Raw genomic sequence first — 10,191 nt, 5'->3', positions numbered from 1 at the left:
TCTCTGAATTTTTTCCCTTTTTTATGCATCTATCGTGGAGAAAATAAGCCCAACATTGAAGAGCAAAGAGACAAATCAGAACTGGACAAGGGGTTACTGCAAAGAATCACAGTGCAGCCCTGCACTGGTGCTACATGGGTTTGCAGCCTGACTCTGCCACTGATGAGCTTCATGACTAGGAAAATTATTTCTCCTCTGTGTGCCTTAGTTTTCTAATAGGTAAGAAGGAGAACATCATAATAAATACCATGTAGAACTGTGAGGCTTAAATGAGTTAATCTATAAAGATCAGTGCCCAGTGGATGATAAACAATTAACATTATTTAAATAAGTTATGATTAGTGTTATCAGATGCGATGCACATAATCACAGAGTACCTTCCATCAGAGTGCAAACAACAATATTCTTGGAATGATCACATGTACTTCACAGGTAGCCAAATGACAGAAAGAGGGTATGGGGAACTCTGCCAAGCTCATGCTGTGAGTTAGATCCCTTAACTGCTTCCAATTCTTGAGACTTATCCAAGATAAATTATATTTGCCTCTCATGTTATAATGAAGATCAAGATTGGGACTAATATTTTTATGGGCATCAACAAGGTACAAGGGCACTTTGAGCAGCACACAAAATCTCTCTACCAGGCACTTTTGTGAAAGAACGGAAATAACTTTGATATCAAGAGGAAACAAGGGGAAAAACTACCAGTTTCTTGCTTAAATGTTTTATTGCCTGGTGAGAGATTGGTTTCTTAACCTAGCTTATTAAAATACAAAATAGCCAATATTTCAGAAACATTTTTAACTGATGACTCTATATCTTGAGTCTAGAATTAACATGTAACAATAATTCTTTTCTGGAAAATAATAACTCTGTACTGGACTGAATGGTCTACAGGTAGTGCTTTTTGCACCATCTTTGCTTCTAACTTCTGAATGCTAACAGGCAAGACCTCGACCTCTGTAGACCACAATTTTCTCCTTTGTAAAACAGACAGGAGCACCTAACTTCTCATTCTCCAAGGCTGATGTGAGGTGGAAACAGCTAACAGATTCCTAGCACAGCAAACACAGTGGAAACACAGAAAGAACTATCTATTTATCTGTCTATATCTATATATAATATTACTGACATCAAATCATAGTACTATGTTATTTTTTTCTACCAGAAAAAAACTAAGTTATTTTCTTTTTATGAATCAACACAGTGAACTCATAGTAAACAGACATCTTTAATGTTCATCTCTTCTTCCTCATCACCTTCAGTTTTGCCCACGCACAGACCCTTTCCCCTGCCCCAACACTAAATCACAATCAGAGGGACTGAGAAAAAAATTCGAGGTAACAGAGACTTCACGCACATTACTTCTGCTTGTGGTGGTTGCCAGTTCTTCTCCATGGAGACAGTTCAGGTCTCTCTTTGCTTTTTTCATCCAGAGGAGAGAGGGACAGAATTTGTGGGAGAGAAGGCAGAGAAGGGTTTCTTCTTTCATCGTAAAATGTTCCTCGTAAAAAATATGATATATATACATACACATATATATATATATATAATATATCCAGTGCAATTGCAATTGTTCTGCCAAATATTGAGAAATGCCACCTTGGCTGATATATTTCTGGAGTTTTAAACAGTTGTCTTACAACAGCTGCATTTTAGTAAGACTTGGGCAGGTGGCTCCAGATAAGCCACTTGCCACTCACATTCAGGCTGAGGCTTCCATGTTCACAGTCCAAAGGAAAAACGTGTATCTTTGTGTCTGGAGTGGGCGTTATAGGGAGGGGATGGACAGGAAGGGATCTGGAGGCTGAGAGGTGAGGAAGAAGGAATTGACTTCTTTTTACTTCTCTACCACAGTCTTAGATGCAAGTACACATACATTTTAAAATCTGACATTAGTAGTGCTGTAATCACACTACCTAACAAAATAATTCACATCAGCATAAAAAATATTCACACCAAAAAGTCTCATTTTCTTTCCCCCCTTTCCAAGAAAGCTTATGATATCATATCACCTGACTAAGCCATCTCACCACAGATATTTCCAGTGATTCCGCCAAAAGTCAAACGTTAACTCAGAGTCTTTGGATTTGCTCTTTCAGCAGCAGGAATTATTTTTAGATGAATTTCTGCAGTTGTGGTTTTTGGTTTTCCCAATACACTGAGAAGTCTGAAGTCTCTGCCTTCCCCCATGTCCTCATCCACGGAGTGAGAGGCACAGATGCTGAGCCTCCAAGGCTGGTCAGAAGGGAAGGGGAAGGGGAAACCCTGGGTCAGCAGATCAGCTCAGAAGGGATGCACCACAGAGGGAATAACGGCGAGCTGCAAACCAAGATCAGAAGCTGTTACAAACCCACTCCATTTCAGCTCTGAGTGGCATCAACTGCACTATGCAGAGACCTACAGGGAAGAAGATGGGCTGTCTAAAACCAGTACACATCCTTGCTTTTGTCCTGAGGCTGCAAACCTGAAAATAGAAGATAAAAGAGAGAGAGGAGGTGGAGAGGGAAGGAGGGAGAGAGAAAGAGAGACAGAGAAAGAGAGAAGAAGAGGGGGACCAGGAAGAGAAAGGGAGGGAGAAAGAAGGAATGGGGGAGGGAAGGCACAAGATATTTAAGGAAAGAAAGACAAAACACCACTGTTTTATTGTGAAAGTCACAGACTTCATCTAAAGTTCAGGGTGGGGGGCAGTGACTGAAAGTAAAAGCAAAGCAAACAAAAAGGCCAAATCACTTAAGGAAAGGGGCAGTGGGCAGACTATAAGCCAGTGATTGCATTTATTTTATAAGTATTTCTTTCATTTGTCCTAACAATAAGAAAAGAAAGCAAAAAAAGCAAACTCTTATTAACTATACATTTCCAATTCTTTAAGCTAGAAACTTAGGATTGTTATTTTAAAATATTCTTTACGTTTTACATTTTTAAGAGATGTATTTTATTTGGCAATTAACTTGATAGCATGATCACATTTTTCTTTCCTTATAACTGTCACTAGATGACAACTCCCCCAAGCCATGTTAGATTTTAAATTGTACTCTCAGCAGCTACTCTCGATCAGCGCTGTCCAATACAAATACAATAGGAGCCATAAACATAATTCTAAATATTCTAGCAGCCACAATTAGAAAAAAAGTAAAAAGAAATGACAGATGAAAATTAATTTTTATAATCTATATGCAATGTGTTGAAAATATTTCAACATGTAATCAATATAAAAGTGTCAATGAGATGAATCTTATTCTTTTTCTGCACAAAGGTTTGGAAATCCAATGTGTATTACACACTGACAGCACATCTTAATTCGGCCTCACCATGTACCAACTGCTCAGTGGCACGATGTGTCCAACGGCTACAGTATTGAACAGCGCAGAGCTAGAACTTTTCCACCAAATTTTATTAAAAAAAAAAAAAAGTCCTCTGTAGTATTTACCATCCAGGTTAGGGTAGGGTCCTACTTTCTCATCCCGCCTACCCGTTGGCACAGGGCCATCTAACAGTGGAAACCCAAAGTTGCCATGTAGATCCTTGGGCCACAGAATTCAAGATCTCCAAGGAGGATTAAGGGGGTCTAGGCACAGCCCAGGGTCGGGTACGTGGGGCCGAAGGGTTCCGCGGGGACCAAACTTCTTCCTCTGCTTACCTGAGTCCACGCTGAGGCCCAGACCCTGGGCCACGTCCCCCGAGGGGCTCGAGAAAGGCCCCCCCGGCGCGGCCCACGCGGTGCCCGCCGGCTCGCCCTTGCCAGAGAGCTCGCAGGGAGGACTGCCGGGCGCGGGCGCCGGGGCGGGTGCGAGGCGGGCCGGGCGCCCCGAGGCGGCGGGCATCAGCAGCGGCCCATAGCGCGGGTCGAAGTGCGGTGCGTAGACTTCGTGCACGGCGGCTGGGCGCGGGTAGGCGGCGGCCTGGGCGCCGAGGGCGCTGCCCAGGGCGTAGGGGTGATGCGGGTGCGCGTGGTGCGGGTGCGCGTGGTGCCAGGGCTCGGTGGCGCCCTGGTGCAGGTGGCCATGCAGCGCGGCGGGAGAGTAGGGGTCAGCGGCAGCGAAGGGCAGCTCCGAGTGCGCGGTGGCCAGAGGGCTGCCCAGCGGAGCGGGCACCGGCGCCTGGTACGCGCTGTTCCAGAAGGAGGCGGGGAAGCTGCGCTGGCTCATCGGGAAGGAGCAGTCTGCAGGCCGGGGAGGCGGAGTGGAGGAAAAGAAGAGAGGTGCGTGTCACTGCGGCGGGACTCAGCGCCGACCTGCAGGGCCCCTCTCGAGAGCTGAGGGCGCCGGGCGGGCACAATAGGCTGGCAAGTCACGGCCGAGGGCAGAAGGCAGCCCCCGCCTCTGCAGCGGCGTTTTTCTAAGGGGGCTGCAGTTTGTGAAAGCGAGGTGGGGGCATTGCAAAGGAACCCCTGAGAAGGAGGCCTGCTTCCTCCCATTTCGCAGCAGCCTCCTCTGAACGGAACCGAGTGGCCGGGAGAGTGAGAGTAAGAGCGGAGAGACGCCCTCCGGGACTCAAGCCTTGAAGTGCAAGGACCTTCCCGCGACTCAGTGCAGACACGGTCTCCCTTTCTCAGCCTCAGCCTCTCCTCAAGCTAAAGATACCTTTCCCCACTCTGGTCGGCCGCCTAGGGATCTCACTACCCCCTCTCGTGTTTCAGCCTTCCTGGCTCCAGAAAATGTGCCCCTCCAAGGTCTCTGACAGCATAAAAGTCCATCGACATATTTTGAAGTCTTGCTATTATTAGTTTTCTTTCTAGAAACCATCTTTCAAATGTTTTTCTCCAAGTATGCAAGCAGAAGAATAAATTAGTCACATTAAAAGTGCAGCTCTATTATTCGCACAGAACGACACGAATAGACAGGTCTTTTATCCGATGTTTACATTAACTTTCTGCATTAAAGTGAGGACTCCAGCAATAATAGTAATTATTATTACTATTGTCAGTATCACTGTTGGCCCCTAGCCCGTGGTAGCATTTTAAGAGATCAGCGTTTAGATCACATTTGTTGCCATTAGTAGAGAGGGAGAGAAAGACAGATATTTAATTCATGAAGCCTTTATGGAACACCTCCTCTGTGGAAGGCATCTGCACCATATACTAGAGAATTTTAAACGAATTGAAAATGCATTCTAAGTGGTGAAGAATCTTCCTGTTAAAAATATTTAGGCAGAGAATAAAAAGAATATTCTGTATCTAAAATGAACGTTTTTGGATCTTGTCTAAGGGCAAGCCTTGTGCAAACTGCCAGACTTTCTTAAGGAAAAAAGAGGAGGTGAAGGGTTGCCATTTCCCTCCCAAAGACAAATGAAAATTTGTTTCCTTTTTTTCAACAACTTCCTCTTTTTTCAGCTTGGTACACATCAAATACAGCTTAGTGAGCCAAGTTTACTTAATGGGTCCCCCACTTTTGTCTTGTTGGTAATAAAGGAAAGTTGAGATTTCAGAATAGAAGGGAGATTTAGTTGACTTGTCCGACAAATAATTGTCCTAGGCTACCAAAAAGCAGTGCTCTGTGGGGGAAGGTAGAAAAATAAAAAGGGGATGTGTTTTGGGAAAACTCTTAGAGGTGTTTTGTCTGTGTCTAAATTTTTGTTTCTTTGTTATTTTACTTGCTACTGAGACACTTCTGCTTCAAGATTTCCCAAGTAATAGGAGCCTGGTGAAAGGCAAAGGTTGGTTTTAGGAGACATTCTCAAGCAGGTATTGCTTGCATGGAGCTCTAGAGCTGTTTGCAAATGGGAAGATGTTTGCAAATGGGAAATTGCCCTTTAAGTTATTGGTGCTGAAGATCCTTCACTCACTGGTTTGGGAGGGTGCTGGAAGCCTCACATTTTTCACAGCATATTTACATCCATTTTCTTGTTGGAGTCTTATAGCTTTCTCTGGGGATAGTTAGGAGGGTAAGTGTTATTCTAATTTTAGAGAGCAGTAAATAAAGTCACCTCAAAGTGGTTAAGAGACTTGCCCAAGGTCATACTGCTGGGAAGTGGTGGAGCCAACACACAAGCCTAGGCCCTCCAATTCCAAGGAGAGCGTTTTGTCCAAGGAGTTTTGTCTTATACCTATGCCCTTTCCCCGTGCATTCTCCTTACGTTTCCCAAATGCTCCTCTGCACATTGTCGCTGACACCTAATATTCTTTCAGCTGCATGTTTTTAGGCTCCTGTAGGTGGAGCCCACACTGAGAGGACTTCCTATGCGTCCTTCCCAGCAGATCCCCATACTCACCTCGCCAGGGTCCAGAGCTCCTTGGTGCTTTGCTGCTGGTACAGCTGGGAGAGTAGCTGCTGGGTTGGCTCAGGGCCCTGCTGAAATGTTCATCCACCACGGAGCTGATGTCCCCCTGGAAATAAGTGAAGAGGACGCAGCGGGAGTTGATGTACTCTGCCTCTGGTGGGCGCTCCTTCTCTGGGCTGCCTTCTTCCTCTTTTATACCGGCTGGGGTTTGGCTGGAAAACGAGGAGCTGCCGCTGCCACTGCTGCTGGGGCTGGCATTGCACTCCTGGGCTTCCTGCATTTTAGAGTAATAGGCTAGTTTCTGCCCAGAGAGAGAAAGAACAGAGATGTCAATTTCAAAAGTGATGGCAAATTTGGTTCAGACTGACTCTCTCATCCTAATTCCTAAGGTATTTATGGGGAAACTGGCCTATGGGCCTAAGCCTTGTGCTGCTAGCATAAAACCAGCAATAGTGGGGCAACATAGTTAGCAGGCCTCCCAACCTGCATCCACGAAAGGGCAGCATTCCTTAGAGGAAGATTGTGGTTCTTGGTCCCTCTGACACCCAGAAAATTTCTCCTAAAATGTCTGGGTGAAAGTCTCAGGAGACACCTAAGCAGCTAGGTTTAGAGGTGAATTTGACCTCATAGCTGGGCTCAGGGCAGATATATTTTTAAAACCAGACTCCAGGGGTAAAGGGCACCCAAGTCCAGTTAGGGCCTGATTGCTCTGCCTGAGAATCCAGGGCAGAAGCACAGGATACAGGACGAACATCCCCCTGATAGAATGGGGGGCGGACCCTCTACCCCTACAATATCCACTCCCTGCAAATAGGAATGTGTGAAGGAAAGCAACCAGGAATGTAAAGGAAGAAATGCCACAGTGTGTTTGAAATAATTACATTTAGTAATGAATTGTGTGTCATAAAAATCTAGGGTAACATTATGACTGGGGAAATATGGATCATTTTAACAAATGCAAGCTGATATTTGTTTGGTTACCCATACAACATCCATTTAAAAGTCTGCCTCAGTTTCTAAACAGATCTTCTCTTTAATAAGGAAAAATCAGTGGATTATGAGTATTTCCACCTTCATCATCTCCACACATATTGAGGAAATGATAAAAAGGAGCAGATGGAAGAAAGTTAAGATCCTGGCTGTGACTTGGGGGAAATCGAGATATCTGATAGTGATTTTAGAAAGCAAGTGCAGCTTCTGCGAACATTTTCTTAGAAATGAGCAATGGACTGAATTAAGTGTTAAAGCATTCCACAGGCAGAGATGGCGTTGAAGAGGAGGCCTGAGTGGTACAAAAAATGAACAAAGATCTTAATGCAATAGATTGCTTCAGGGTCTGGGAGGAGAAAGGGCCAGTCAGAAAACCAATTCACCTCTCTCCTCTTTGCTTGCCATAGTCCCACCCTGGGAAGAAGTACATAGAAGCTGTAGCCAAAAGGTTTGAGCTATTTGGGGCTAAAACGATGTAAGATTTAGCAATATAACCACTTCCTAAATACCACCTCCCTACAAGGAGGAACACGGGTGGTTCCTCAAATTAACATTGATAAAAAGCAAACTTCAGGTTGTAAAGTTTAAAAGAGAAGAAGAGGAGGTAAGAAAACAAAAAGTGAACCCTACCCGGTCCATCATTAATTCATCAGGAAATTTCCGAATAGACAGTTTAAATTTGCAGAGAAAATTAGCAAAATCCACTGGGATGTTGGGGTGTATTTCAATTTTCCCAAAGCCGGTGACCAAGCTCTCACTTTCCAGTGAGGGGACCCCCAACGGCCCCCCAAGTGTATGATTGCATTCATTTCCTGGACTACTGTCCTCAGTTTCTGTTACCTCAGCTGAGGAAATGGAAGGAAAATGGTTCAAACAGATGAAGCCTGAAGAAAAGAGAAATTGGCAGAATTGAATAGAAATTGAAGAGTTTGCAGAACCCGGGTTGAGTGGTCTTCTTCAAGTGCTTGTTGAAAGCAGGGCTGCCCCATTCAGCTATTCAGGCTGGAGAAAGGCAAAGTACTGTCTATCAAGCTCGCCTCTGCCAGGTCAATCGGACTCCAGATAATACTCCCAGAAATTCGCAAAGAAAAAATTATAAAACTGCACGGTGCTCTTTGAAACGAATTCGCTGGATCTGGAATAAATTGCCCTGGTCGCCGGAGAATTGAAACCGAAGAAACTACTCCTGAGATAAGCTTTCAGGGAGGAGAACACCGGCTCTTGAATCTCAGAAAGAGGCTGGCCTTTGCTTTTGGTTTTGTTGTTACTTTCACCATTGGGACCAAAGTTTGGTTTTCCCTGCGTGAGCTTTGCCTGCATTTCCTGTTACTGCACCTGGCTTGGAAGAATCTGGAGTCCGGCAGACTCTAAGAAGAAAATCCAGCCCGTGCCATCCTCCTCTGATTGTTCCAGGGAAACCCTAGGCTCACATTAGCGGGGCTTAGCTGCTTCCCGAAAGCAAACCGGGGAACTAAAGGGGTTAGCTAATTGCACTACCAACGGAGGCGGCTCGGCAATCACTGCATCCCGGCGGTGCCCGCCCTGGTCGGACGCCCGCGACGCGCGGAGGCGCAGCGGACCTTGGCGTAGAGATCGTGCCGCCGCAAGCGCGGGGCGCTGCTTCCCAAAGACCCCAGAGAAGACACGTACCTGGTGGTAGGGGGTGTAGGAGGCTGCGAAGTAGGGCTGCGGAGGACCATAGACTTGGTACATAACATCCAGACAGCTCATGACTCTCCGCAGCGGAGACGGTTAAGTGTTTTCATTAACTCTCCTTCCGCGGAGCTCAGGGGTGCTGCCTGGGCGGCGCTTGGACCCAAGCTCTGGAGTCATCAGGCGGAGCGAGGCCAGCGCGCTCCGCGGCTCGGAATCCTGCTGGCACGCTCCCCTCCCACTCCTGCGATTTTAGTCCCGACCGCGCTTCAGGGCAGAAGCGCCTGAGCTCCCGCTAGTGGGCCTTTAAACCCCTCGCCCGGCGGGCGTGCTGACGCCACTCGGGGGCTGCGGAGGGGGAAGGGGCGCTGGGGGGCGGGGACCGGGGGCCCAATGGGGAGCGAGGGACGCCTGTTGAAGAGGCAGCGAGTGTGTTTCCCTGGGCCCCCCTCCAGCGTGCAGGCGGCCAAGGGTGCCAAAGACTGAGCGGTTCCGAGCGGATCCGAGGCTTCCCACCGCGAGTAGGAATCTCCCAGGTTAAAATAGGAGAGAGAGAGAGAGGCGGGGATGGAGGGATCCGGGCTCTTATATGCAAAGAAAGAAAATTGGAGAAAGGTCTCGTAGGAGAGCCCTTGTTTCATACTGCAGAGTTGAGTGGTTGCATCCAGAAGTGCCGAGGTGGGGCAAATTCTCTGCTTTCGGTTCCCGATGTGTGGGGAGGACGGTGCTGTCCCCTGGAATCCCCTAGGGAATCCGGGTCGTGGCAGACAGAGTGTCGGAGTCTGGGTACTCCTCCCGGGCCCGGAGGAGCTCCCTCTTCGGGGAAATGGCAGTGGCTGAAACCTGTTACCTTTGTCCTCTGATCCACCTCCTTTAGCTCAGTCTGACCTGGTCCTTCCGCCGCCTCCACCACATCCCTATTCTGCTCTCTTGGTCCGCACCCTTCTGCCCCTCTAAAGTTCGATCCCGCCCCTTTCTCTTTGATAATCTCCACAGGAGCCCGTGAGCTTCTCGTAGATCGTGCCCCGCCTCCGACTGCTCCCGGGGTGAGCTGCTTTCGAGGAGTCCAGGAGGCCTTACCCGGCCCCCTATGCCTGGCTTTCCATATTGGGGTCTCTTCGGCCGTAGTCCTTTTAAATTTTGGCAACTTTTGGGACATGGTCTCCTTGGCGCTAAGAAGAAGCATCCTAGGAACTGCACCCATAAAGGTCTTTTGCTGCCTCTTCAGCCGGTAATACCAGCTGCCATGGTATGTTTCATTTTGCAGAGCTGGAAGTAAATGCATTCCAACTATAAAACCTGAACCACCGTTCTCCCTCTGGCCCGCCC

The 10,191-nt window shown here is 47.2% G+C and overlaps 1 protein-coding gene across 4 annotated transcripts; it reads right to left on the bottom strand.

Annotated features, from left to right (window-relative positions):
• Positions 1 to 1,212: 1,212 nt before the first annotated feature.
• On the bottom strand, positions 1,213 to 9,144 carry VGLL2 (vestigial like family member 2). Of its 4 annotated transcripts, none has more exons than XM_035296566.3 (5): positions 8,860 to 9,144; positions 7,840 to 8,093; positions 6,211 to 6,520; positions 3,641 to 4,162; positions 1,213 to 2,467 (listed from the first exon to the last, which is right to left on the bottom strand). In XM_035296566.3, the coding sequence occupies exons 2-5, from the start codon at positions 7,849 to 7,851 to the stop codon at positions 2,424 to 2,426; spliced, it is 888 nt and encodes a 295-aa protein (XP_035152457.1). In that variant the 5' UTR covers positions 7,852 to 8,093; positions 8,860 to 9,144; the 3' UTR covers positions 1,213 to 2,423. The 4 variants fall into 4 exon arrangements, with proteins under 4 accessions (XP_035152457.1, XP_078226889.1, XP_035152455.2 ...); XM_078370763.1 differs by having other exon boundaries at positions 1,213 to 2,322; XM_035296564.3 differs by lacking the exon at positions 7,840 to 8,093.
• Between the last annotated feature and the right edge of the window lie 1,047 nt (positions 9,145 to 10,191).

The sequence above is a fragment of the Callithrix jacchus genome, chromosome 4 (genome assembly GCF_049354715.1).
Source record: "Callithrix jacchus isolate 240 chromosome 4, calJac240_pri, whole genome shotgun sequence".
In the NCBI taxonomy this organism is placed as follows: Eukaryota; Metazoa; Chordata; class Mammalia; order Primates; family Cebidae; genus Callithrix; species Callithrix jacchus.
This window is presented reverse-complemented; position numbering and strand designations above follow the sequence as displayed.

Coding starts and splice junctions, on each gene's coding strand:
- VGLL2 (XM_035296564.3), bottom strand. CDS start 8,940: ATGAGCTGTCTGGATGTTATGTACCAAGTCTATGGTCCTCCGCAGCCC. Junction 4,163..6,210: donor GAGCTCTGGACCCTGGCGAG/GTGAGTATGGGG, acceptor CCCGGCCTGCAG/ACTGCTCCTTCCCGATGAGC. Junction 2,468..3,640: donor GGGCCTCAGCGTGGACTCAG/GTAAGCAGAGGA, acceptor TTCTATTTTCAG/GTTTGCAGCCTCAGGACAAA.